The sequence below is a fragment of the Capricornis sumatraensis genome, chromosome 8, assembly GCF_032405125.1.
Source record: "Capricornis sumatraensis isolate serow.1 chromosome 8, serow.2, whole genome shotgun sequence".
Taxonomy (NCBI): domain Eukaryota; kingdom Metazoa; phylum Chordata; class Mammalia; order Artiodactyla; family Bovidae; genus Capricornis; species Capricornis sumatraensis.
In genome coordinates, this window is record NC_091076.1 from 461,208 (window position 1) to 489,115 (window position 27,908).

Sequence of the window (27,908 nt, forward strand, 5' to 3'; positions counted from 1 at the left end):
TGGCCTTCCTGGCTGGTGGCTCTGGGACCCCCGCTGGGCAGGGCCCCTTCCGTTCAAGACTTCTGAGCTGCACCAAGAACAGCCCCCTGGGGAGGTCAGGACTGGAGTCACCTGTCCAGGTGGGACAGGGGTGTCGACTTTATTGACAAGACACAGATATGTACACGCGTGTTACAGAACACGACACACCCGTAGGGAGGATTGGATGCTCATGATCCATGGGATTAAAAAAAGCACCACGAGCATCGGGGCCCAGGCCACGCCCACCAGGCATCGGGGACCAGGCCGTGTCCACCAGCAGCCACGGAGAGGCCAGTGCCCAGTCCCGGAGCTCGGCACCGGCAGCGCGCCGCCGAGGGCACCGGGCACCCGGCGTCCACTTGTAACTTGGCCAGCAAGTTCCTCTTTGTCCTCAGAGTCCCCTGTCCTCCAGGGTCCTTCCTGGCCGCAGAGGCCCCACGGGCCCTCACACGGTGACTTTCTCGATCACGCCCTCGCCGACGTGGACGTCGTCCCCCTGGACGGTGACAGCTGCAGGCTGGCCACACATGTGCTGGTGGTCCTTCCAGTCCTGCAGGGAAGGACAGACTGGGTCACGGCCCCGGGTTACGGCTCCCGGTCACAGTTCCGGGAGTGGTCGCCCACCCGAGGCCGCAGTCCTGCACGTGCTGAGCAGCCAGCCTTCCTGGGCAGGGGGTGCCTAGCCTCACCACCCTATTCAAGGAACCCACTCGGAGGCAGACAGCCTGACGACCCTGGACACACGTCCACACTCTCATCTGGCGGCTTCCTTCCTGGGATCAAGCAAACACAATCACACCTGCAGAAACACTTGTGTCTGATGTCGCTGCCCACCGTGTTATCTGTAACGGCCCAAGTGAGAATCCTCAGCACATCCACAGAGGGGCTGGGTGACTGCGGCCCCCCGGGAGGTCGGGAAAGATGGCCCACGCCTGCCGTCAGGGTGGGAGATGCTGCCGCCGCTCACAGGCTCCGGGGGCCTGACGGGGTGCGGTTAGGGGAGACATGGGCCCCGAACACACGAGAGGTCAGGGTCCAGTGAAACACAAGACGTGAATGAGCGTCACACACACGGAGGAGCAGAGGCCAGGGCGACCCGGGAGCAGGCTCTAGGTGCCTGCCTCCGTGCTGGCCTCTGCTTCCGCACTGTCTACGATAAGAGTGCCTTATTTCCACAATAAAAAGGTGAAACTTCAAATCATTACAGGCATACCTGGGAGACAGCACAGGTTCATCTCCAGAACAAAGCGCCCGTCACAACGGAGCCAGTCACCGGGCTCGGCTGACCCAGGTTCATTCCGGCTACGTTACGCGGCACCATGGCCTGCTCAGTGTCCGTGGACCTAACTCAAAAGACACTCTGCTCCTAAAAACGCTGACTGCCCCGTCAGTGCATGGAGGCCACAAGCCTTTCGTTTGTAAACACACAGTTGTCTGAGAAGCGCAGACAGGTCTGCCCGTGCCTCAAAAGAGCAGACGAACTTTGGTGAAGTATCGCTGACTCGCGATGGTAATTTCTGCTGCACAGCAAAGTGACTGCTAAGCACGTCTGTTTTCTCGTACACATTCTTTCCCATCATGGTCTGTCACAGGATACTGAACACAGTCCCTGCGATATACAGCAGGGCTCTGTTTTCATCCATCCTCCTTCTGCTATTCCAGACTCCCGGCCGCCCCCGTCTGCCCCGCCCTCCTTGGCAGCCCCCAGTCTGTTCTGGTGTCTGAGTCTGCTTCTGTTTTGTGAACAAGCTCGTCTGTGTCGTTTCTTGGATTCCACATGAGCGCTATGATGTTTGTCCTTCCCTGTCTGACTTACTCCACTCAGCGCGATAAGCTTCACCCATGTGGCTGCAAACGGCATCATCCGCTCTTTTCGCGGCCGAGCACCGCCCCACTGTGCGCTCACACCACGACTCCATCCGTCCCTCTGCTGACGGACACTGAGATTGCTTCCATGTCTTGGCTACTGTAGACACTTGCTGTGAACACTGAGGTACATTTATCTTTTCAAATTAGAATTCTGTCTGGATATATGTCCAGGATTGCTGGGTCATACAGTGACTCTACTTTTATTAAATTAAGGAAATCTCACACTGTTTTCCATTGTGGCTACCCCAATTTACATTTCCACCAACAGTGCCAGGAGGGTTCCATTTTCTCCACACCTTCAGCATTTGCTGTTTTCAGACTCGAATAAATTTTAATTTGAAAACTACCTGACTGTAAACCTATAGAGTGCGTAGAACTTAACGTGTGTTGGGCTCATGTCCACAATGTTTCACACCATACATAAAAATTAACTCAAGATGGATCATAAATCTGAAAGCGAGCTACAGGGAGTTCCTGATGGTGCAGAGGTTAAGATCTGGCCAGGGTTCAGCCCCTGGTCGGGGGACTGAGATGCAGCAAGCTGTGTGTGCGGTGCAGTCCCCAAAATAATAGTAAATTAAAGAAAATAAAAATTCAAAAGACTTAAAATTATAAATGTTTTAGGAAAAGATACATTTCCCTGACCTTGAGTCAGGCAAACTTTCTGAGATACTACACCAACAGCGTGATCTCCATTAGAAACATTTTTAATAAACTGGGCTTCTTGGGGTCCCTGGCCACTCAGTGGTTAGGACTCCACACTTCCCCTGCAGGGGACATGGGTTCAATCCCTGGTTGGGGAACAAAGATCCCATAAGCTGCACACCACGGCCAAGCAAAAAGAATAAAAAATAAAACATTTTTAAAAGCTGGGCTTCAAGCGTGTATCCAGACTGCTCATAGACACTGCCATACTCGATAGGGAGAGGCACAATCACATTTAAAAATGAGCAAAAGATCTGAACAGACATTTCTGTCCAAAGGATATTCAGCTACCCAGTAAGCACACAGAAAGTTGCTCAACATCGTCGGTCATCAGGGAGACGCAAGCTAGACCACGGACGTTGCCGCACACCCAGGGGCAGGGCTACAGCCAGAGGGCACGAGCGCGCGCTGAGGATGGGGTGGACTCGCTGCTGGCCAAGCTGAGTTTCGTAAGAGTCACACACAAGTCTGCCTAAAATGTGCATGTGAAGCAGCTGCCCTCTGGCGAGCCCCTCCTCAGTGTCCACCGACACTCACCCAGTGGGGGCTGTCCAGACGTCCGTCAGCTGACGGCTGGAGAACAGGCGAGGTCCAGCCGCACCGGGCACGCTGCTTGGGCCCACGGGGTGGGCCTGAAAGCTGCTCGGGGGAGCCGGGTGCAGATCACACGTGGCCCGAGCCTGCTATGGCCGGCGCGCAGAGCGGGGAAGCGACACAGGAGGAGGCTCCTGGTCGCCAGTGCCCGGAGGTGTCGGCCTGAGGGGGCTTTTGGGTGTGATGGGAGGTCCTAAAACTGAGCTGTGATGTTTTCACAACTGCAGACTTACTGTGAATGTTGAACTGTGCGCTTAAACCTGGTGGAGTTTATGGTCTGTGAATCCTGCCTCCCTCAGTGAAGGCATGACACACATGTCCCCCCCTAAACGGGATTTGGGAAAGAAAGAGCGTCTGCACGTGAGGGCGCCACAGCTCACGGCCGGCCCCACGCGCAGGAAGGGCAGCGGCACTGAGTACCCTCGTCTCAGGGCGCAGAGCGTGGGCCGGAAGCCTCAGCGCCAGCACCAGCGTTTACCACGAGCACCCCGGGGTCTCTGGGGGGCGCAGAGTGCGGGCCGGAAGCCTCAGCGCCAGCACCAGCGTGTATCACAAGGAGCTGCAGGTCCTACCGAGTGTTCATTTTGGATTGCACGTGAGAATCAGCGTTTCTGAAATTCACTATACACTGATTTTTGTAAACAAAGCCGAAGCCCATGTCTTTATCAGGACAGCATGCTGAAAGAGGACAAACCTAACCCAGTGGACAGAAGTGGCGTCTTCATCTACAAGGTTATCCCCGAACTTAAGCGCCCGATTCAGTAAGAGAGCGGCTGCTTCTCGTCAGGATGGCACCTAGCTAAAACGACCACGTCAAGAAATAAACCCACGAACCTTCCTGGGATGGTTCGAAGTCAGGGACGCCAGCAGTCAGCTGCCCTCTGGGATCACAAGCTGGCTCCTCCTGGCAGCCCAAGCTCCCCGCAGTGCCCCAGGCACAGCGGGCAAGCAGGCGCCCTGTCCTCAGTGCCCAGCCCACTGGTGAGACCACGGAGAAACAAACGCATGGGTCTCTTCCCCAAGCGCCCAGACCGACACACAGGCAGGGCCCGGGAGCAAGCTGGCAGGCACGGACATGCTTTCCACGCTGTGCTGACCTCCTCAGCACCCCATGCAGCCCTAAGAGGCGGAGGAGGAAGGCCCCACACACCCTGGTCGTGGGGCTCATCCCTGCCCACCTCTCGCTGGAGGGCATCTAAGGACGGGAGTCGTGGGCATCGCAGAGGCTGTGTCCACACACGCGGCTCCAGGTCCCGGGCAGCCCGGGCAACGCAAAGGACGACAGGCGTCACTGCTTGCCCACCCATCACGTTACTGTCTCTCATTGTAGACAATTTCCAGAAAAGGCGAACCCCACAGGCCCCCAGCCCATGGCTAGGCCTCGCACTCTGAGTAAGGGCCAGCAGACCAGCAACTGCCACTCTCTCCAGCCTCCTTAGGGTCAAAGGCCAAGGGATGGAAACAGAAGCACAGCGTGCAACTGCACACACAGCTAGGGCCTGTGACCAGGCGGCCGGGCTGGGGATGCTGACCGCGATGAGGTCCGGGCCGCCAGTGAGCAGCAGCTTTCACGGCCACAGCCCACGGCACAGGAGGCTGCCTGGGGGCCCTGCTGGGCCCTGGGGACACGGGGGACGGGGGCGGGGCCTACCTTGCGCTGGCAGAAGGTGGAGCAGTAGTTGACCTTGTGGCAGCCGGTGCACTCGCTCAGGGCCTCGCGGCCGCAGTTCACACAGGACTGCTGCAAGAGGACAGGCTGTCAGTGGTGGGCACGCTTCCCAGAGACACAGAAGGGGGGTTGGTGACCGGGACCAGACCGACCCGCATCTCCTGCCCTTGCCATATAGACTCTGAGCAGGAGGCAGGGGGCTGGATCACATACAGGCCAACCCTGCTGCAAACTGCAGGGATTTCATTTCCACCCAGTATGCAGAAAGCAAACCTGGGAGGACCAGAATTCTCAGGCGTTCAGGACCAGCCCCTGAGTGGCCAGGCCCTGGAGGCCCCCGGCTGGACCCCCACTAACAGCCTGGGTGCCCCTTGTCCTGCACCCCAGGCGCCCCCCAGCCCACCAGTTGGGCTCCGTGAAATGGGCCTTCTATGTGCTTTCCCCACAAAGCGTGACGCTGCTCCTTCTAGAGCGGGGAGGGGCGGTAGGGCGCAGTGCAAGGGGGTGACGGGGCCGGGCCAGTGTGTGCAGCTGTGACCCACGGTGGCAGGCAGCCAGGACCCCAGCACGCTGCAAGCCAGGCCCCTGCTCCGGCTGGTGGGGGACTGTGTGGGCAAAAACAGCATGTGTGTCTCGGTTCCTGTTCTGGGTTCAGCTTCCTTCTCTGCTGACCATGCTGACCAACACTTTCCACCTATAACTTGCCACCCCCCACTCCTTCAGGAAACTCCAGCATCAGCGGGTCAGGCTCGCCCCTGCCTCTCCTTTCCAGGACAAAGAGGTTCTCCAGGGAGAGCAGAGGTCCTGCAGAGCCCTCAGCACCGGGCATGGAGCAGCTGGCAGCCGCCCGAGAGGTCTGGGGCCCCAAAGACCCTCCTGCCTCTCATCTGGGAGCCCTCACGTCGCACCCCGACCCCCACCAGCACCTGGGCCCACCCTGCCTGTTCTCCCAGCACCAGGGCTGTCTTCGGACAAGAGCAGGCGCTCAGTAAACGCCTCTCACCTGAAGCAAAGGCCTGCGTCGTGATGAATCTTGGGGGGCAGGCGCTGCTTTTGTGCAGAAAGTATTTCCAACCCCTTGGGCCTTCCCAACATATCCCCTTGGGAAAACCATTTCTTAACCCAAAATAACCAGAAGCCCAGGATCCGAGTCAGACACACCAGCACACGTGCAGGGGGAAGAGGACAGTGGCAAGTAACCAGGGCAGGCTCTGCACACGCCTGCCAGGACCCACACGGCTCTGTGCCGCCGGCCAGCAAGGCCCAGATCTTGGTTCCTAAGACCATTCGTTCTTCACGGCTGATTCCAAGCCTGGGGCTGGATGGCACCACTGATTCAAAGAACAGGAGTGTGAGCAAACTCCCAGAGACAGTGAGGGACAGAGGAGCCTGGAGTGTGCTGCAGTCCGTGGGGCCGCAAAGAGCCGGACACAACTGAGTGACTGAGCAGCGGCAGGGCCGGGCAGGGGGCCCCCGGCTTGGGCCCGGGGGTCTTCCAGTCCCAGAGAGGAGGAAGGAGTCCAGAGGGGCAGGTGAGGGACTTGGGAGGCACTGAGAGAGCTCCAGCCGCCTAAGATGCAACAAGCTGAGTGAAGTGCACCACACGGGCCCCCTGGGTCCATTCAGACACAAAAGGACTAGACACGATCTGCGGGGAGGGAAACACCCCACACCAGCCCTGTCAAGGAGGAGCCGCCACCAGGGTGCCCAGGGAGGAAAAGGGGGGCTGCTGCACTTCACAGCTGGAACCTCCAACGTGGCCCACGTGCCAAGCTGGACCCTGGGGGGAGATGAGGCCCTGAGAAGAGAAATGCGAGAGCCTCCGCCAGCAGCCACAGGAGACACACCTGCAGAGACGGCACTGCTGACCCACAGGCCCCGGGCTTCCGCCAGCGCTGAGAGCAGTGTCTGCTGCGTGCCCGCGGCGCTGGAAGGGGCCCCCAGCACGGCAGCTCTTCTGACCACACTTCCTCCTGACGGGGAGTCGGATGACCAGTGTAGGCCCGAGAAGGAGCCAGGGACGCAGACACGGGCCACAGCACAGCCCGGCGCCCTGCAGCCACACGGCTGGTTTCTGCTGGACGTGGCGTCCTTCATGGGAAGGGCATCTGGTCTTCTGCCCTGTTTAATCTCTGCTGAGCTAATTATACACACGCAACACCAATGCCCCATGGTTAGAGCTCACTAAACCTCTCTGATAGTTCAGTTAGGCTAAAATTTGATTTTCTAAGAAATTCCACATGAAACATCCAAGAAGGCAACCCTGGTTCCCTCCCTGGGAGGCAAGTGCCTGGGTCTCACATGGAGCCCCTTCGTGGACCACGCGGCCTCACACTCTGCTCCCCACCACACACGACCCTCAGAGCTGAGGAGCACGCTACGGACGCTTCCCAACAGGCTCCACAGCAACAGTTCCTCTGGGGCTGCCTCTCTCCGTGTGATCCGGGGTGGAGGGCTCTCTCCATGTGATCCGGGGTGGGGGGGCTCTCTCCGTGTGATCCATGGGGCAGGGGGGCTTCTCTCCATGTGATCCGGGTGGGGGGTCTCTCTCCATGCGATCCAGGGTGGGGGGCTCCCTCTCCGTGTGATCCAGGGTGGGGGGCTCCCTCTCCATGTGATCCGGGGTGGGGGGGCTCTCTCCATGTGATCCGGGGTGGGGGGCTCTCTCCATGTGATCCGGGGTGGGGGGGCTCTCTCCGTGTGATCCATGGGGCAGGGGGGCTTCTCTCCATGTGATCCAGGGTGGGGGGCTCTCTCTCCATGTGATCCAGGGTGGGGGGCTCTCTCCATGTGATTCATGGGGCAGGGGGGTTCCTCTCTCCATGCGATCCAGGGTGGGGGGGTGTCTCTCTCTGTGTGATCCGGGGTGGGATGCCTGCCTGTTGCTGTGTGATCCAGAGTGGGGGGATCGTCAGGTGCCCAGAAGCCCCTCCATGACAGACCCGTGCCCCCTCCACCCCCGCCTTCTGGTTCCTTCCATCCGGACCCTGAAGGTCGCTTCTCACTGCCGCCACCTGCTTCAGGGACACGTTTTGGGTGCCTCTCTCGCATGAGTCAAGTTATGACCCCTCAGTCCCCAGATGATCCTGGCAAAGGCTCCCCAAGGCGTCTGGCTCCCAAGACCCAGGGTCCAGGCACTGTGGCCAGCAGGGGCCATGGCTCAGACACATCAGCAGGTACAAAGGTGAGCGCACAGGTGCGGAGGGTGGCCAACCCACATGTGCAGGAAACGGAACCAGGTCACTCGAGGAGCCTGGAACCGCCGGCGTGGGCACGCGCACACACGAGGACACCGGCTCCACCAACCAGCAATGCCAGAACAGAGGACGCCTGCTTCCCCTGGCCGCGTGTCCAGCTTACAGGACGGCCACGTGAGGGCACGTCACGCCAACGGCTCCCGAGAGAGGACGGGCCTGCCCGTGAGCCCCTGCCGCTGTCAGAACTCAGGCTATGGACACTGACGATGTCCCAGTGGAGGCAGAGGCTCAAGCCTCTCACTAAAGGCTGAACATCTTCCACCAAAAGGGACTGTTAAGTATAAGGGCACTTCATGTCACATTCCTTTCCTAGAAATACGTGAAATTACCAACAAAATGCACAGCCCAGCCTTCCATGGGTGGGGACCTGAGGAGCCCCACCGTGCCAGACGCTCCTGGCTGACCGCCGGACACGCAGGTCAGGAGGTCTGCATGGCAGGAATTCAGCCTCTGGACCCTTCGTGTGGATGGGCCCGGCCGTGACTGTGGGCTGGTCCTATCTGAGAAACAAAACCCAGGCAGCTGGCCCAGCTGAAGCGCCCGCATGACCCAACCAGGAGGGAAACCCACGCTGCACCCTAACCTGTACTTTCTCTTTCAGCCCATCTGTCATCAGAGAATTTTCACAGAATTTACTCGTAGTTTTATTCTGTGAAAGAAAGTCCAAGAAAACCTATGAAAAACGTAAAGCTGAAAGCTAACCGCTCCCTCCTGCACTTCCCTCCTGGGGTGAGGCCCCGCTTCCCGTGCAGTCAGCAGCCCAAGCCACCTGCCGCTGTCCAGCTGGTCTGGCTGTTGAGGTGGCGGGCCCAAGCGGTCTCCCCACGCCTGCGCTCCCGGCCCTGGACCCTAAGCAAGGACAAGGGCCTCCCCACACCCCCAGGCTCAGCAGGGGGATGGCACACACGGCGGTGGACGCTGGCCGGGCAGCCACAGGGGCATACAGCCTGGCAGCTGCGTAGAGAGTGAAGCGGGAGCCTCCTTGGACCCGGCGGCTGTGCCCCCAGCCTCACACCCTGGAGCAGAGACAGCACGCACCCACACAGACGGCTGTGCACAGAGGCCAGAGGGCAGGAGCGCTGGGAGCGCCCACTGATGGAGGGGTGAAAAGCAGCCCGGGCAAGGCGGCACTAGTCCAGGCCCCCGCGTGGGAGCATCGTGAGCACACGCTGCTCAGGGAGGAGCCAGACGCAGACGGCCACATCCTGTGTGACTCCCGGTTCCAAGAAACGCGCAGAGCAGGCAGCGCCAGAGACAGGAAGCGGGCGAGTGCAGCGGGGTCTGGGGGGGTGGGGACAGGCAGAGTCAGCGAGAGAAAGCGGGCGAGTGCAGCGGGGTCTGGGGGGGCGGTGGGGACAGGCAGAGTCAGCGAGAGAAAGCGGGCGAGTGCAGCGGGGTCTGGGGGTTGGGCACAGGCAGTCAGCGAGAGAAAGCGGGCGAGTGCAGCGGGGTCTGGGGGGGGGGTGGGGACAGGCAGAGATTGAGAGAGAAAGCGGGCGAGTGCAGCGGGGCCCTGGGGCTGGTAGGGTGGTGCTCACGGTAGGGGTACGGGGCTTCCCTGGGGGGTGAAGAGCCCTGGAATCAGTGGGGACAGCTGAACGAGTGTGAGAGCAAGCTCCTGCACTGTGCAGCTTAAAGGGGTGAATCCTACAGCATGTGAACCGTGTTTCAACGAGAAAAAGAATATGATTTCATTACGCACGTCGGGGGTTTTTCTAAATATAAGATCATAAATATGTGAGCATATGAACCCACAAAAACAGCAAAGCCTGGTTATAATGCAAAACCACATACAAATGAATACTTAAAAAATAAAAGTAAAATGCTTATAAATGTGAAATATGCAAATATTAAATGATTAAAAAGCTAGTCTCTGAGCAACACGAGAGCACTGTGGTCAGGCGAACAGCCTCCCAAGCCAAAGAGGAAAGGGCAGCTCTCACTCGGGTCACCAGAGCAGCCAGCAGGCAACCCTCCAGACAGTCACCACGGAGCCAGAAGGCAACGATCTGAGGTCTGGAAAGCAAGGAGAGCAGGTAGGAAGGGAGGGGGCCTGGCTGGGGGGAGGCCCTGGCAGGTGGGGCAGGAACTGGCGGGGAGTGAGGGGATGACACTGAGCCTGGGGCAGGGGAGGGAAGGGTGTGGGCAGAAAGCTGAGGCTGGAGCTGCAGATGGCCGGGAAACCAAGGGAAGCGGACCCGCCATGCACGGCGGCCACAGGCCCTGGCCGTCCCCAGGGAGCCAGCCCGGGGCTGAGCCAGCAGAAACAACGGGCGAGACAGCTGTGCCCACGGTGCCCCCACCCGCTCCAGGAGCGCCTGCAGCCCCATGCGTGAGAACAGCAGCTGGGCCACGCCCGTCCTGCCCAGACCAGGCCTACAGCCATGCCCAGCAGCAGACTCCGAGACAGACCCCCACATGACGGGCGGGAGAGCAGCCAGCTCAGCTGCTGGCAAGGACCAAGTCCAGCACTTGCCAGGTGAGCAGACAGAACCCAGCAGGGCTCAGAGCTTCTGCCTGGAATCAAGGTGCCTGGAACCAGCAGGAGCAGGGTATCCCCAAGTGCAAGGGGAGGCGTGAGCACAGCGGAGCCTGAGACGACCAGAGGGTCAGAATCAGCCGAGACAGCAGGGGCGACCGCGGTACGCGGCCGCACGACCAGAGGGTCAGAATCAGCTGAGACAGCAGGGGCGACGGCGCCAGGCGGCCGCTCAGGACTGGTCAGAGCAAAGGAGCCTCCACAGGACGCAGGTGGGTTTTCGTCCACCACCTCCTGGCTATGACAGCCCTCCCCAGGCCCCTGCCTGATCCTGCAAGCCTCAGCAAAACAAAAGCACACTTAAGAACCCGATAAAACCTTCTTTCCTCTTGTCTACAAAAAGTGATACTAAAGTGAAAATTTTTCTTATATAGATTTGGTGAGAAAACCACAGTCCATGGGGACTGTGACCAGCAACACCCCCGCGACTCTGCGTCACAGCAGACGATCCCCGGGGAGGCTGGCCTGACGGGACGAGCGCCGTCTGCCACAGGTGTACTGGAGCGTGTGTGAGAGCCGAACACCGGAGGGGAACACCTGCCCTTGCTAGCAGAGAAGCTTCACTTGCGTGCGTACCCCTAGCGCCCCTGCCCGGGAAGGCGGGCGCAGACCCGCGGCGCGGATGGTACCTCCTTCCGCTCGGCGTCTGCCTGGGCTCTGGCCTGGGCCGCGGCGGCCTCCCGGTAGGAGCTGGCCTGCTTGGCCTGTTCGAACAGCGTCTTCAGCTGCTGCGCGGTGCTGAGCAGGGAGTTAACCATCTCCTCCAGGTACAGCCAGCTCCGCTGCTCCGACACCTCCAGCCCGCCGACCACCGAGGGGGAGACAGCTTTGGTGGGGGTGGAGGGCGGCACCGCCAGGGCCGGCAGGGACGTCAGCACTAGCCCGAGGGAAGCAAAGCAGAGCAGAAGTCAGCATGTCCCCTGGCTCCAAGGGGCCTCCGTGCTCTTGTCGAGTGTGGGAGAGCGGGCTGGTGCACAGAGCGCAGGCCTAGGGGGACCCAGGACACTGCAGGTGCAGGGACGCCCTCACCCCCCCTCCCCGGTTCTCCCCCTCTAACCCCTGCTGCGGCTACAGCCGCCTGACCATGGACGGCCCGCCAACTACAAGCAGGAGCTGAAGCCTCCTGGTTTCGTTTCTGCTCACACAGAAACCTTTAGGGCCGTCTGTGGGCACGGGGTCTGGGGCACAGATCAGGGCTGGCAGGGGACAGGTTCCTCTCAGCTGCAGAAGAAATCATGGCAGTGAAAAGGGAACCTGGGGCGACGGTGGCTCTGGACAGGACGTGGAGACTCACACTTTGGACGCACAAGGCCTGCCCACCTCTGTCCCGAGGGGCCTGGGCAGAGACGGCCCAGGGGAGACACGCGCACCCAGGCCGTGCTGAGCACGTCAGCCTTCTCTGAGGAAAAGCTCTGAAGGGAGCGCCGGCTGAGCCCCTGGCGCACACGCCCCACCAAGGCCCGCTCCCAGCTCCCAGGTGCTCCCACTAGATGAGCTACACGAGACGCACGGTCAGCGCTCAGGAGCCAGACCCACCGAGCAGTGAGACCGTGGCTGTGAACCCGCTCCCGGGAAGGCACTGGGCTGGGAGCACGGGACCCCGAGAAAAGCCTCCCCCTCCCTCCTCCTCGCTGCGCCGGACCTAAGGGGAGGGGCAGTGGGACAGGGCAGACAGAGGGCAGCAGCTGCTCTTGGGGGCCCCCGCGGGCTAGACCAGAGCCCACCCCGACATGATCACCCCAGGAACAGGCTGCACCGCCCGGAAGGAAACAGGAAGCCCCGAGTCCACCCTGGAATCAGTGAGGAGCAAGTAGGCAGGGGGGCCGCGGTCACGTGGTATGGACACCCCCGAGGCTGGCTGCGGCCTGCTGGGGCTCTGCCGGGGCGGGGCTGGGCTTCAGGAGGTGGGCTGGGGAGGCAGGTAGTGGCAATCACACACACACGCACGGCGACGTCCTGGCAGCTGCAGGCCAGTGAGTCACAGACACACACACTCTCACACCTGAAGCCAGGGACAAGTGCCCTCAGGGGCACCATCCCAGTGCAGCGTCCCAGGTGGAGCCTGGCGGGTTCAGGCTCTGCTGGGCACAGGGCACTAGGTGAGCAGCCGCGCCCCACCTAGCATCCGGCAGAAGCTTCCGGTCTACCAACAGCCCTGCCTCCCCAGACCTTGGGAGCGGGGCTCTTCCTCACTCACCTATTTTGGGATGAGACGTTGGCAGTGCGGCCTCAGGGAACGGTGCGATCTGGCAGCTGTCCTGATAACCGGGGTAGTGGGGCTCCGGGTGGCCGACCCTGCACGGAGGCTGCACGCCCGCTTCCTGCACTGTGCGGAGAGAGGCGCCACGCCCGTGACCCCGCTGCGGTGCGTCCAGCCAGGCAGCCCTCGAGCTCACAGGTGAAGGAAGACAACAGCACCGGGGGCCCGGAGGGAACCAGAACCGACGACAGCGCCGGGCCCGGAGAAAACCAGAACTGACAATGCGCCAGGGGCCCGGAGGGGGACGGAACCGACGACAGCGCCGGGGCCCGGAGGGAACCAGAACCGAAGACAGAGCCGGGGGTGGGAGCGGATCAGAACCAACGACACGCCGGGGGCCCAGAGGGGGACGGAACTGACGACAGCGCCGGGCCCGGAGAGGGACGGAACTGACGACAATGCTGGAGGCCTGGAGAGGAACAGAACCGAGGACAGCACTGGGGGCCTGGAGGGGGACGGAACCGACGACGCGCCAGGGGCCCGGAGGGGGACGGAACCGACGACGCGCCGGGGGCCCGGAGGGGGACGGAACCGACGACGCGCCGGGGGCCTGGAGGGGGACGGAACGGCACAGGAGTGGGTGGGCTCCCGCTTGCTCCCTTTCGCTCCCTAACGTGGCCTCAGAGTTTACAGACGCACAGGGGGCCTCTGCCCGCCGGCTCTCTCCACATTCCCCAAGCAGCCTCAGCTTTTCAGGTCCTGGTCCTGCCACCACCGGCCAAGCCCCCAGCCCCCACCCGCTGCTTCGGGGTCTCCCTGGCTCCTGCAGGTGGAAGGGGGAGCCTCTCGGGGCCAAGGCACCGGAGCTGAGGCAGCTTGCCTGTGGCTCCCGCGAAGACGTCGCCCTGGGCTGGACTTTCCGAGATGACGGCAGTGGCCTCCACGGTGGACGCCCGGTCAAAGGTCAGTGCGCCCGAGGTAGTGATCTGTCCTGAGGGGGTCACGGTGACTGCAAGGGCAGGGCAGCCGTCACTCGCCCAGCAGGAAGCCCAGCACTGGGGAGGGGGCGGCGTGGGGTGCGCAGCAGCACCCGGGGGCCCCCAGCCCACCTCCGCTGGGTGGCGCCTGGTGCCAGTGAGGGCAAGGCCCACGCCCCCCAAGGCGGCTCCCGCTGTTGGGTCCTAAACACACACACGCGTGTACCCTCTCTAAGGAAAATACTCATCGAAGCTGAAGAGAAACAGCAGCCACGCCTCCTCGGAGCTCCGTATCCTCCGGGCCCCCAAGGACCCACTGGGTCGTGGACAGTCTCTGAGGACCCGTCAGCCCCCAGACCTTCCCTCCCTTTGGGTCTTCCCTTACCCCCACTCACCATCTCAAGGTTTCAGGAGCGGGGGCTCCTCCCTCAACCCCCACCAGCCTTGCCTGCCCACTGGGGTGTATGCAGCCCTGAGGGCGGGGGGCTGCCCGAGACCCAGACCCGCGGTCTTGGCATGAAGCTGGTGTGGAGGAGAGGCCGGGACCCAGGAGGCCAAGGGGCCTCTGGGAGAGGAGCTGTGCCCCTTTAGACCCGAAGCCCTTGGCCACACGCGTGAGCAGGACGCGCTAAGAGCGCGCACGGCGGCAGGGGCTTCGCAGACACTCACAGGTGGTGGCGGCGGTGGCGGGGAGCAGGGTGATGTTCTTAGGCGCGTCCTTCTTGACGGGCGTGGCCGGCAGCTCGCTCTCCTTCTTGCGCCTCTTGTAGGGCACGAAGAGCCTGACGGGGCCGCTCTAGGAGGCGGGGGGACAGAGGGAGACGTGAGGGCACCACCCCAGACTCTGTCCCGACGGACGCCCTGCGTCCACATCAGAGTTCTGAGAATTCCCAGAAGACAGAAACCAAACAGGGCCCACGAGGGCAGGGGCGCCCCACAGGCCCAGACGCGCGGGAGCGGAGGCCCTCGACGGAACAGGAAGGCAGGACAGGGGAAGGCTGGGGAGCCGCCAGCTCGCGCCCGAGACCGCGCGGGCTCACGGGCCCCCGCTGCCCTCCCGCATGTGCTGTGGGCCCAAGCGTGGACTTTCTTCTCAGCCCCAGGATCTCCACTGGGCCCCTCCCTTTCGTGGTTTTCTCCACGCGATGAGATGTCGTTGTTGCACCCTCTGGGCTGAACTGTGGGGTCTCAGCCAGCAACGTGGCTGCATTAGGAGTAAGGACAGTGGGGCCCTAACCTGGTGGGATTAGTCCCTATAGGAGGAGACACCAGAAACACCCCCTAACTGCCACATGAGTGAGAGCCTGCAAGCCAAAAGGAGCCCCAGCCAGCAGCAAACCAGTGCTGGGACCCAGGCTGCCGCCTCCACAGCTGTAAGAAAGCCCGCGCGTGCCGCAGCTGCCCTGGGAGTGGTGCCCACCCCAGCCCCATAGACTGGGACCGAGACCCCTGCTGAGAACGCTGCCACCCTGCAGACACAGAGCCTGCCTGGAAGCCCCCTCAGCTGCTGCTGCAACGGGAAGCATCTCCTGCCTGCTGCTGTTCCTCCATGGGGTCCACACACCCCCGTTCCTTCACACGCCTTGTGACTTTTGTTGGAGCTGGACATCTGTGCCGACGGCTGCTCCCCTCCAAGCTCCCCAGCTGCAGCCCTGCACACGGGGTCCCTGCAGGCCCCTCCGGGCAGCAGCAGTCAAGCTGCCACACCAGCTGCTGGCTCTGCTCTTTCCAGCCGACTGCTCTACCCTCTGCAGACTGCTCCGCTGTGGGATCCAGGCACCCGGGGCTCTGCACTGGGGGCTTTCGGGACACATCTAGAGGAAATGCCCCGGAACAGTCGCTTAGCTGGCACCCGCCCACACACTGCCTGGGAGCGGAGCCTCGGCAGCACTCACACCATCAGCCTAACTCGTGGTCCTATCGCTGCCTCCACCGCAGGGAATTCCACCGCATGGGGTATGGGCGAGCGGGGCCAGGACAACGGGGCCGGCGGCCTGGAACGGAGCTTCCCCTCAGCCGAGCAGGGCCGCAGGCAGAGAACAGGCCCTGGCTCACACACCAGACTCACAAAATTCTTCCGGATAAATATTTTTTGCTATATGCCGCCAGGACAGCTTTCAGAGATCCTAAGCAGGCTTTTTGCATTATTTCACCAATGAGGATTATGTCTCTGGGAGATGGTCCATAGAGCTCTGCACACCACTGTTCCTGATTCGGAAGCCAAAATGTGTCCATTTGATGAAGGAGACGTACAAGATTTTATTTCATGGACTGAACCTTTGGTTCCATGTCTAAGAAATCCCAGGTCTAACTTGAGATCACGAAGATTTTCTTCTAAAAACTTTAATTTTGTTTTCAACAAATCTCACTCTCGAATCCACTTTTAATTCATTGGTATATAAAATATGATGTCTAGGTCAAGGGTCACTTCTATGCCTACTGTGTCGACTGTCCCCACACTTTCTGGGTCCGACTGTGGGTGGCTGGTCTGCCCCTAGATTGACAGGCCCCCCTCCGCAAAACCACAGGCTCTCACCCAAGGACCCCACTCGGCAGGTCTGAGGCCCCGAGCTGTGGCCCCTCCAGTCTCAGTCTTCATCCTCAGAGCCCTGCTGCAATCCCATCTCCTCTGCCTTTCCATAGAAACCTTAGAGTCCTTAAAATCCAGCCAGGACTGTGAAGAGAGCCACATCACACCTGCAGACCTATCTGGGGAGCGGAGCACGCTCCCCACAGAGGCTCCCACCCCACAGGCCCACAGTGCCCCTGAGTTCTCTTCTGGCGGCTTCTAGCTTTCAGCATTCAGGTTCCGCCCTGCAGGTCACACCTCGGGGTTTCAGCATTTGCAGGGACTACAGACAGCCCTGCTGTGTGCTCGAGGCTTCCTGACGGGGCAAACCCCCTGCTCTGCTCCTCTGACCCCTACAAGATCTCCAAGAACATCACCTGCCGGTCCCCTGAAGCAAACTTTAAAAGTATTTTATTCTTACACAAATATCCTGCTGGGTAATTCTTCAGCCACCTGATGCCAAAAGCTTACTCACCGGAAAAGATCCTGATGTTGGGAAAGGCTGAGGGCAGGAGGAGAAGGGGGTGACAGAGGCTGAGACAGCTGGAAGGCATCATGGACTCACTGGACGAGTTTGAGGAAACTCGGAAATAGCAGGGGACAGGGGAGCCTGGTGTGCTGTGGTCCACAGAGTCGGACAAGCCTTAGTGGCTGAACCACAGCATTCTACCAGGATCACGTGTGATCTGTGTACAGGCTAGGCAGCTTCAGAATATTGGGTTTTCCCAGTTAAGAACGTCTCTCCAGTTAGCTTTCTTCCACAGCTGCTAATAGTTAACCAGATGAGCAATCGAACTTTAAAAAGGAGGACTTCCTCATGGCACAGTGAATAAGGATCTGCCCGCCAATTCAGGGGGCGTGGCTTCGATCCCTGGCCTGGGAGCACTGCACGTGCTGCGGAGCAACTGAGCCCGTGCGTCACAGCCCCTGAGCCCAGGCCCCGCCGCTGCCGAAGCCTGCGTGTCCCAGAGCCTGTGCCCTGCAGCGAGCGGCCCCCACCCACTGCAGCTGCAGAAAGCCCGCACGGCAACGAAGACCCGGGGAACGAAAAGAAAGTAAATGTTTTTAAAGCACTAAAAAAAAAAAACTCAAATTTTTATGAGAAAACCTCATTAAACAGTTTTTTAAATTCTGAGACATTTAAAATAATATTCGACAACAAGAAAGCCTGAAACAAAGCTGGTGGTTCACACAGGACACGCTGGCATCACACTGAAAGCCACTCAGCAACGTCAGTTAGAACAACACTCATCTTTAAACAGTTAAGAATCAGGGTAAGAAAAAACCTCAAAAGACATTAAGAGTTCTCTATACAAAGCAGTTCCAGGCAGCGTTTTTTACAAATTGATGTTAAAAATGCAAATCGTAAAATACCACATTGTCATCAGCACGGGAAAACACTTGGGGGGCAGGACGGGAGGGGGGGCAGGACGGGGACGTCATGAGGTTTAGTTTATCTAGGAAGGTCCCCTTCGGGTCCTCTGAGCAGTCCTGGGCCCACTTGAGGCCTCAGCCACCAGAGCAACAGCCGAAGAACAGATTCTGAGGGGAAACTCAGGGGGAAACAGCGCAGAAGAGTCAAAGGGGCGGGGGCACTCACCAGGGTCATGTCGTCACAGCAGGCAGCACAGGTGCAGGAGGCTGCGTGAGGGTTCAGGATGCCATCCTGGGGTCAAGACAGTGCGACAGGGAGAGGGCGTGAGACACCGCGACACGGGGAGGGCGTGAGAGACACCGCGACACGGGGAGGGCGAGAGACACCGCGACACGGGGAGGGCGTGAGAGACACCGCGACACGGGGAGGGCGTGAGAGACACCGCGACACGGGGAGGGCGTGAGAGACACCGTGACCCGGGGAGGGCGTGAGAGACACCGTGACCCGGGGAGGGCGTGAGAGACACTGTGACAAGAGGAGGGTGTGAGAGACACCGTGACAGGGAAAGGGCGTGCGAGACACCGTGACGGGGAGAGGGCGTGAGAGACACCGTGACGGGGAGAGGGCGTGAGAGACACCGCGACACGGGGAGGGCGTGAGAGACACCGCGACGGGGAGAGGGCGTGAGAGACACCGTGACCCGGGGAGGGCGTGAGAGACACTGTGACAAGAGGAGGGTGTGAGAGACACCGTGACAGGGAAAGGGCGTGCGAGACACCGTGACGGGGAGAGGGCGTGAGAGACACCGTGACGGGGAGAGGGCGTGAGAGACACCGTGACCCGGGGAGGGCGTGAGAGACACCGTGACGGGGAGAGGGCGTGAGAGACACCGTGACGGGGAGAGGGCGTGAGAGACACCGTGACCCGGGGAGGGCGTGAGAGACACCGTGACGGGGAGAGGGCGTGAGAGACACCGTGACGGGGAGAGGGCGTGAGAGACACCGTGACAGGGAGAGGGTATGAGACACCATGACAGGGAGAGGGCGTGAGAGACACCGTGACACGGGGAGGGCGTGAGAGACACCGTGACATGGGGAGGGTGTGAGAGACACCGTGACAGGGAGAGGGCGTGAGAGACACCGTGACAGGGAGAGGGCGTGAGAGACACCGCGACACAGGGAGGGCGTGAAAGACACCGCGACCCGGGGAAGGCGTGAGAGACACTGTGACAAGAGGAGGGTGTGAGAGACACCGTGACAGGGAAAGGGCGTGCGAGACACCGTGACGGGGAGAGGGCGTGAGAGACACCGTGACGGGGAGAGGGCGTGAGAGACACCGTGACCCGGGGAGGGCGTGAGAGACACCGTGACAGGGAGAGGGCGTGAGAGACACCGTGACGGGGAGAGGGCGTGAGAGACACCGTGACCCGGGGAGGGCGTGAGAGACACGGTGATGGGGAGAGGGCGTGCGAGACACCGTGACGGGGAGAGGGCGTGAGAGACACCGTGACCCGGGGAGGGCGTGAGAGACACTGTGACAGGGAGAGGGCGTGAGAGACACCGCGACACGGGGAGAGGGCGTGAGAGACACCACGACAGGGAGAGGGTGTGAGAGACACCGCAACAAGAGGAGGGTGTGAGAGACACCGTGACAGGGAAAGGGCGTGCGAGACACTGTGACGGGGAGAGGGCGTGAGAGACACCGTGACGGGGAGAGGGCGTGAGAGACACCGTGACCCGGGGAGGGCGTGAGAGACACCGTGACGGGGAGAGGGCGTGAGAGACACCGTGACGGGGAGAGGGCGTGAGAGACACCACGACAGGGAGAGGGTGTGAGAGACACCGCAACAAGAGGAGGGTGTGAGAGACACCGTGACAGGGAGAGGGCGTGAGAGACACCGTGACAGGGAGAGGGTGTGAGAGACTCACGACACGGGGAGGGTGTGAGAGACACCGTGACAAGAGGAGGGTGAGAGAGACACCGTGACACGGGGAGGGCGTGAGAGACACCATGACAGGGAGAGGGTGTGAGAGACACCGCAACAAGAGGAGGGTGAGAGAGACACCGCGACCCAGGGAGGGCGTGAGAGACACCATGACAGGGAGAGGGCGTGAGAGACACCGTGACAAGAGGAGGGTGAGAGAGACACCGTGACCCAGGGAGGGTGTGAGAGACACCGCGACACGGGGAGGGTGTGAGACACCGCGACACGGGGAGGGCGTGAGAGACACCGCGACACGGGGAGGGTGTGAGAGACACCGCAACAAGAGGAGGGTGAGAGAGACACCATGACAGGGAGAGGGTATGAGACACCATGACAGGGAGAGGGCGTGAGAGACACCGTGACACGGGGAGGGCGTGAGAGACACCGTGACATGGGGAGGGTGTGAGAGACACCGTGACAGGGAGAGGGCGTGAGAGACACCGTGACAGGGAGAGGGCGTGAGAGACACCGCGACACAGGGAGGGCGTGAAAGACACCGCGACCCGGGGAAGGCGTGAGAGACACTGTGACAAGAGGAGGGTGTGAGAGACACCGTGACAGGGAAAGGGTGTGCGAGACACCGTGACAGGGAGAGGGCGTGAGAGACACCGTGACGGGGAGAGGGCGTGAGAGACACCGTGACCCGGGGAGGGCGTGAGAGACACCGTGACAGGGAGAGGGCGTGAGAGACACCGTGACGGGGAGAGGGCGTGAGAGACACCGTGACGGGGAGAGGGCGTGAGAGACACCGTGACGGGGAGAGGGCGTGTGAGACACCGTGACGGGGAGAGGGCGTGAGAGACACCGTGACGGGGAGAGGGCGTGAGAGACACCGTGACGGGGAGAGGGCGTGAGAGACACCGCGACACGGGGAGGGCGTGAGCGACACCGTGACGGGGAGAGGGCGTGAGAGACACCACGACAGGGAGAGGGTGTGAGAGACACCGTGACAGGGAGAGGGCGTGAGAGACACCGTGACAAGAGGAGGGTGAGAGAGACACCGTGACCCAGGGAGGGTGTGAGAGACACCGCGACACGGGGAGGGTGTGAGACACCGCGACACGGGGAGGGTGTGAGAGACACCGCGACACGGGGAGGGCGTGAGAGACACCGCGACACGGGGAGGGTGTGAGAGACACCGCGACACGGGGAGGGCGTGAGAGACACCGCGACACGGGGAGGGTGTGAGAGACACCGCGACAAGAGGAGGGTGTAAGAGACACCGCGACAAGAGGAGGGTGAGAGAGACACCATGACAGGGAGAGGGCGTGAGAGACACCGTGACACAGGGAGGGCGTGAGAGACACCGTGACACGGGGAGGGTGTGAGAGACACCGTGACAGGGAGAGGGCGTGAGACACCATGACAGGGAGAGGGCGTGAGAGACACCGTGACAGGGAGAGGGCATGAGAGACACCGCAACAAATGAGGGTGGCCCTCAAGCGACAGGCCCAGGCTCCAACCAGCTCCACCCTGACCCCCCCTCCATGAGCATGGACCCCATTCTTTCCAGAACCTCTCTGCACACACCATCCACCTCTCCCATCCAGGGAGTATGGGCGTGATGCCTCTGCTAACCCCAAGAGCTAAACTGGAAACAGGAGCAGAGGCCCTCTCCTCACGGATAAGCTTGAGAGACAGCTGGTGTCTTTCAAAAAGTCACGGACAGAGTTACTCCGTCTTATTGGGTCTCTCCCCCACACACGTCATTAAACTTCCATTTGATTTTTTCCTGTTAATAAATAAACTCACGTGCGCTCACTCAAACGGAAGCTGTGTTGCCTCATCCACTTCTTATCCTTGCACAAGGTACCATGCAAACATCCTCAACATCCCATTTGAAACATCAGGAAACAGAAAGGTTAAGTAACTTGCCCCAGGTCACACAGCAAGTGATTGGAGGACTCAAACCCTGTCTGTCTGACTCCGGCCTGTGGGCCTTCAGAGCCCCGTAGCTGACACCCTGGGAGGCGGGCGGCGGGGAGGTGAGCGCTGGGGTACCTGGATGAGGCACTGCAGTGGCCGCCCCGCATAGCGGATGCTCCTCTTCCAGTCCTTGCTGCTGGCCCTTCCTGCCATGGCTTCAAACTCGGTGGGGCTGTACCAGTTCTCCCCTTGCTTGATACAGCGGCCTCGGCCTCCTGAAAGGACAGGCCACCTGCTGTGGTTCCTGCCCACGCCAGGCCAGCTGGGCCCTGGTACCCTGCTGTGAACCCACACCCGTGGGCGCTGTGTCTGACCACCTGCCCGAGTGTCCACCTGATGCCCTGGGCACCATGCGGCGACCACCTCCCTCATGGAGCTGATGACCTCTGCCCACTTGCAGAGCTTCCTGCCGACCGGACACCAAGTGGACCCAAGACTTCAGGAAACATGGTCCAGGCCTACCGCCCCCTCAAAGTGCCTGTTTGCTTAACTAGCCTATGCCATTACAGCCTTCCTTGAGCCCAGCTTATGTGGAGGTTGCAGAAAGAAGACCAACCTCAAAGAAGAAGCAGTGGTCTGAGCCCAACCCACCTGGGCCCACCCCTCACCCACCTGGATCCGCCCCTCACCCACCTGGGCCCACCCCGCTCAGGCCCACCCCATCCTCCTGGGCCCGGCCCCGCCCACCTGAGCCAAGCCTGCTCTTGTACAAGGTGCCACTGATGTTGCGGCAGCGCACGGGCAGCTCACTGTCGTACACCGAAGGGTCCCAGTTGTACTTGGTGCCACCCTTCTCTTGACCGGGAGCCAGAGGAGTCGGAGGAGACTGAGGTCCTTGAGCAAAGAAAGCACCGTGAGCGTGAGAGACCCTGAGCGCAGCCTGGACCCCAGGGAAGCACAGGGACAGCTCTGCTCTCACAGGTCCTCCTCAGCTCAGCACCCCGTCCCCACAACCCTGGGCAACACTCACTGCCTGGAACATTTTCTGCTTAAACACTGTTTGATATTTAAGCTCCCCACAAAACACAGAAGCTCACCCAGGAATACACTCCAGCAGCCCAGGGGGCACTTGGCCCCGGAGGCCCGGAGCGGGCAGGCAGTACCTGGGGTGAGAGGCGCTGCAGGTGCCTTCAGCCCGGCGGTCTCCACAATGCTGCCATCCGTGTGCACGACAATGAGCGTGGCCTTCTCGGGGTTCAGGCTGTCCCCGATCTGCAGGGCTGTCCTGCCCGACTGCAGGACAGAACACCCACCGTCTCAGGGACAGCAGCAGCACCCCTCTGTACCAGGCTGTGGCCCCCCAGACAGGTTCCAGATGACACCGCCCCCGGGGGGGCCTCTTCCAGACTCCGAGCCAAGACCAACCAGCGGCGAGGTCTGCGTGGCCCCGAGCAAATGCTCACGTGGCTTGCACAGATTAAGGGATGAACATGCTTCCAGCCCAGGAAAGGCCCTCTCTTCTACCCTGGAGGCTCTCACAAGGTCACAGGTCTCAAGGGATGGTCTCCAAGAGGCCAAGTCCATTGGTACAGGAGCCAAGATCCGGTTGGTATGGGACCATTTCTCATGCCCAAGTCCCACCCAGAGCAGGGGCCTCCCAAGCCACACTGCCCACATGCCTCCCCATGGGCCTGTATGCTGCTGTGCCCTCAACTGCCTCTCCTGGGCCAGTGAGACACCCCATTCTGCGCGTGTGGAAGGCGAGCCCACCCCGACTGCCCCCAAGCACACCTCACGGCCTCGCCCAGACAGCCCTGCAGTGGACCAGGGACCCAGGCGCACTGCACGCCAAGGCCTGGGACATGCTCCTGCTACCACGCCGAGAGGGAAACGCTGAGGCAGAGGCCTTTGCTCCTCTCTGGAAACGCCGCCTTCACATCAGAGGAGATGAGGAGGCGGCCGCGGGACTGAGGGCCCCCACCCATGGGCACACGCACACCCGGCCTGCTCTCACAGACCTGCGGGGTCACCAGCTCAGTCAGGGCATCAGCCCTGCGTGAGTGTGAATCGCTGGACTCGTGCAACTCTGGAGCGGAAAAGCAGAATGCTTTGCGCTGGTTCAAGAGCCACAGAGGGTCTTTCTAATGAGGCAGGCGGGACACGCGGAAACTTGAACCACCCTCTCCCTGTCGGTGTCCAGGAAGGTCGCACCAGATTCCGGGCCTTCCTGTCGTCAGAGCCTGTGGACGCGGGTGCCCTAACTTCCTGGCCCTCGGGACCAGAGAGCCCGTTGTTGGGTCGGACACCAGCCTGAGGCACGGAGCTGTTGCCTGGCTACCGGCCGGTGTCTCCGGGCACCAGAGTGCATAAACCCACGCTCTTAAACCTGCGCCCTGAGGCCTCCACAGACCTGCCGCCCTCACACTCGAGAGCGAGCTTCCTGCCGGTCGCCGTCCCAGTGACAACTCTGCTTCCAAGTGTACAGAGCCCCAGGCGTGCTCCTGCCCCCCACCCCGGGCGCTCGGCGGAGGGCGGGCTCAGGGTCCCCCCGCCCAGACTTGGCCCGGGTCTTACCAGCACGTGGCCTGAGAGCGAGGCGGCATTCGCCGCAGACGTGGTGAAGACGTTGTCTGCCGAGGCGCCCACGCTGGCTACCGTCACGGTGGTCACCTCTGCAACACGGAAGCGTGACTCAGCGCCTGGCTGGAGCCAGAGGCCGCCAGGGGATGGCGTGGTGGGCAGCTGCCACGGCAGGTCCCTGAACTGCCAAGGGAGGCCTAACCCTGGGCATGAAATGCCCAATGTTTCCAGACCACAGCCTGATCGACCTGGTCCTTCCAAGGATAAGAGGCTACCTCTCCATCCCCGCAAAGCCTGCCACGCACAGTGAAGACCCACTGAGCTGGTCACAGCTCTGCCAAACTGCCCTGGCCTCCTGCTCCCTTCTAGGGAAAAAAAAAAAAAATCCAGAAGGAGCTTCTCAGATCCCTGAGTCCCCTCCCTTGTTGTGGGGACCCTCCCAGACCCCATGGGTCAGCACGGTTCTGGCTGAGGTCCACCCCTCCCTCCCCCTCCATCACCGCGACCTGCCACTGACCTCTTCTTCCTGAAACCCATCAGACCTGCCAGTGCCCTCCGCCCCCCGACATGGAGCCTGGCCCCTCCCAGCAGCCTTCGTGCCCCACCTGCCTGCATCCTCGCCACAGCCCACACCTGACAGGCTGCCCTGGCAGCCTTCCCTTGCTGCTCGCCCCCCTCCAGGGGTGGCACCGCGTTCCAGAATGTCCCGAGCCTAGCTGTGTCTGTGCCTGGCAGAGGTGCTCAGATTGACAGAGGGTCCCGCACAATCTGTCAACCTGCACTCACTGAACTGCTCTGAAAATCCCTGCCCCCCGTGTGTCTTCTCCACCATTTCCCAGGGAGCCTGGGGCTAAGGGGCCTGAGCCCATGCTCAGGTCTACACACCTGGCCAGCGGCCCAGAGGAGGCAACCTCAGCCCAGCACGCTGTCCTGTTGAGCTACCGAAACCCAGGAGTCACCTGACCTCAGTAACCCACAACAACCAAGTTCTAACACATTCAAAAAACACAACTATAAAACTGTCCAAAGAAAAAAAAAAAAAAAAAACACCTGACATTGGGGTTTCCCCAGTGGATTGGGGCTTCCCCGGTGGCTCAGCGGTAAAGAATCCACCTGCCAGTACAGGACACATGGGTTCAATCCCTGGTCTGGGAAGATCCCAAACGCAGCAGGGCAAGTCCATACACCACAGCTACCGAGCCTGTACCCTAGAGCCCAGGAGGCGCACCGACCGAAGCCGACACAGCCTAGAGCCGACCTTCGCGATGAGAGAGGCCGCTGCAGTGAGAAACCTGTGCACCACAGCTGGCAGCAGCCTCCACGCACAGCTGGCAGCAGCCTGCACCACAGCTGGCAGCAGCCCCCAGGCACAGCTGGCAGCAGCCTGCACCACAGCTGGCAGCAGCCTACACCACAGCTGGCAGCAGCCTTCACGCACAGCTGGCAGCAGCCTCCAAGCACAGCTGGCAGCAGCCTGCACGACAGCTGGCAGCAGCCTCCATGCACAGCTGGCAGCAGCCTCCACGCACAGCTCGGCAGCAGCCTCCACGCACAGCTGGCAGCAGCCTGCACCACAGCTGGCAGCAGCCTCCACACACAGCTCGACAGCAGCCTGCACTCACAGTTGGCAGCAGCCTCCACACACTGCTGGCTGCAGCCTCCAAGCACAGCTGGCAGCAGCCTTCACGGACAGCTCGACAGCAGCCTCCACGCACAGCTGGCAGCAGCCCCCAGGCACAGCTGGCAGCAGCCCCCAGGCACAGCTGGCAGCAGCCCCCAGGCACAGCTGGCAGCAGCCCCCACGCACAGCTGGCAGCAGCCTCCACGCACAGCTGGCAGCAGCCTCCACGCACAGCTGGCAGCAGCCTCCACGCACAGCTGGCAGCAGCCTCCACGCACAGCTGGCAGCAGCCTGCACCACAGCTGGCAGCAGCCTCCACGCACAGCTGGCAGCAGCCTCCACGCACAGCTGGCAGCAGCCTGCACCACAGCTGGCAGCAGCCTCCACACACAGCTCGACAGCAGCCTGCACTCACAGTTGGCAGCAGCCTCCACACACTGCTGGCTGCAGCCTCCAAGCACAGCTGGCAGCAGCCTTCACGGACAGCTCGACAGCAGCCTCCAGGCACAGCTGGCAGCAGCCTCCAGGCACAGCTGGCAGCAGCCCCCAGGCACAGCTGGCAGCAGCCCCCACGCACAGCTGGCAGCAGCCTCCACGCACAGCTGGCAGCAGTGAAGCAGCAGAAAAGCCCACTGAGCACTAGGCCCAGCAAAGTCAAAAGTCAATTAAAAAACAAACAAAAACTGACGTTGGTACATTTCTCTGATGTCAGGACAAACAGCATCATATTTCTTTTCTGCCTTCAGAAAGATGTGAGCAAAAATAACATAAACCTGAAGAAAAACCTAACTATTCAAGATCTCAATGTTAAACTAGTTTAGCAACGAAAATGGAACCCTTATTTAAGGGCCACACATCTTTCTTCCCATGCTTCTGCGAGACTCCCAGAAGACCACAGCCCAGGCAGACCAGAGGCAAGGTGGGTAGCAGGGGAGCTGGCCCCACCCAGCACCTCCAGCGCCAGATAAACGCAAGGGCACCTGGATGCGGAGGCCGCTGTCCAGTTCTGAAACCCATGAAGTTCCTTCTGGAAGAAGAGCCTGAGGACACTCCCCAAGGGTTCCAGCACCTGGCTCTGTGGGCCAACCCGGAGCCTGACGTGGGAGGGACCGTCACTTGGGAAAGTCTCTACCTCCTTCAGGATGGTGTCCCAGGGAGGCACAACCTCTACAGGGCGCTTTGGGGCGTGGCTCAGGAACCTTGAGAATGAGCGTGTTCTGTTCATCAAGAACAAAAACGCGGAAGGGAAGACCCATCAAGGAAACGAGGAGTGGGGGGCATAGGGACAGGCCAGAGGGGGCACTGAGGAACAGGGTCCCGGCCTCCAGAGCCACTGCCCCCAACGCTTGCGAGCCCTCCCTGACTGAGCGCGCCTCACTCCCATCTGGAGTTCCATCTGGACCAGGCCAGCAGGATTCTAGGTGACCAGACACGCCCATCCCCGCGCTCCTCCAGGCGAGGACCTGACCCCCGTGTCACCAGCAACCAGGACATAAGGAGGGGAGAACGGGCAGGGCAAGAAGCAGGTGCAGAGAAGGTTCCGGAAGGAACGCAATCCTGAAAGAAGGGAAAGGCGTTCAGGGAGCAAGTGTGCGGCAGGAAAGGGCCGGGGCGCTCCCTGGGGCAGGTGTGCAGGGACCACGGAGCACACGACGTGCGTGCGCGGGCGTGCTGGGCGGAGGCACGGCAGGTGTGCGCGGGGGACAAGAGAGCGGGGCGGGCGCGCGGCAGGTGCGGGCAGGTGGGCGCGAACCGCGGGCGGCCGGCACTTGCCTGCGAAGGCGGCGGCCGCAGCGGCCTCGTCGGGGCCCGGCAGGGCCTCGGCGCCCATGTCCATGTGCCCGGGCTCGGCGGCCATCACCGCCACGGCCGTCACCCGCCGCGTCTCGCGCTCCGACTCCGAGTCTCCGTCCTCCGAGTCCTCGTCCCTGTTGAGCACCGGCTCCTCCGCCTCGCCTCCCGCCGCGGCCGCGGCCGCCGCCGCCACCGCGGCCGCGGCCGCCACCGCCGCCGCCTCGGCCAGGCCCAGCTGCTTGGCGGCCGAGTCCGAGTCCTCCATCCGGACTCCGCCGAGCCCGCCCG

The 27,908-nt window shown here is 61.5% G+C and overlaps 1 protein-coding gene across 1 annotated transcript; it reads right to left on the reverse strand.

Moving 5' to 3' along the window:
* Nucleotides 1-166: 166 nt before the first annotated feature.
* Nucleotides 167-27,885, reverse strand: DEAF1 (DEAF1 transcription factor). Its single transcript, XM_068977899.1, has 12 exons — nucleotides 27,600-27,885; nucleotides 24,200-24,297; nucleotides 22,789-22,918; nucleotides 22,373-22,519; nucleotides 21,761-21,900; nucleotides 18,001-18,066; nucleotides 14,501-14,627; nucleotides 13,735-13,863; nucleotides 12,852-12,980; nucleotides 11,284-11,531; nucleotides 4,841-4,930; nucleotides 167-571 (listed from the first exon to the last, which is right to left on the reverse strand). The coding sequence occupies exons 1-12, from the start codon at nucleotides 27,883-27,885 to the stop codon at nucleotides 467-469; spliced, it is 1,695 nt and encodes a 564-aa protein (XP_068834000.1). The 3' UTR covers nucleotides 167-466.
* Nucleotides 27,886-27,908: the final 23 nt, after the last annotated feature.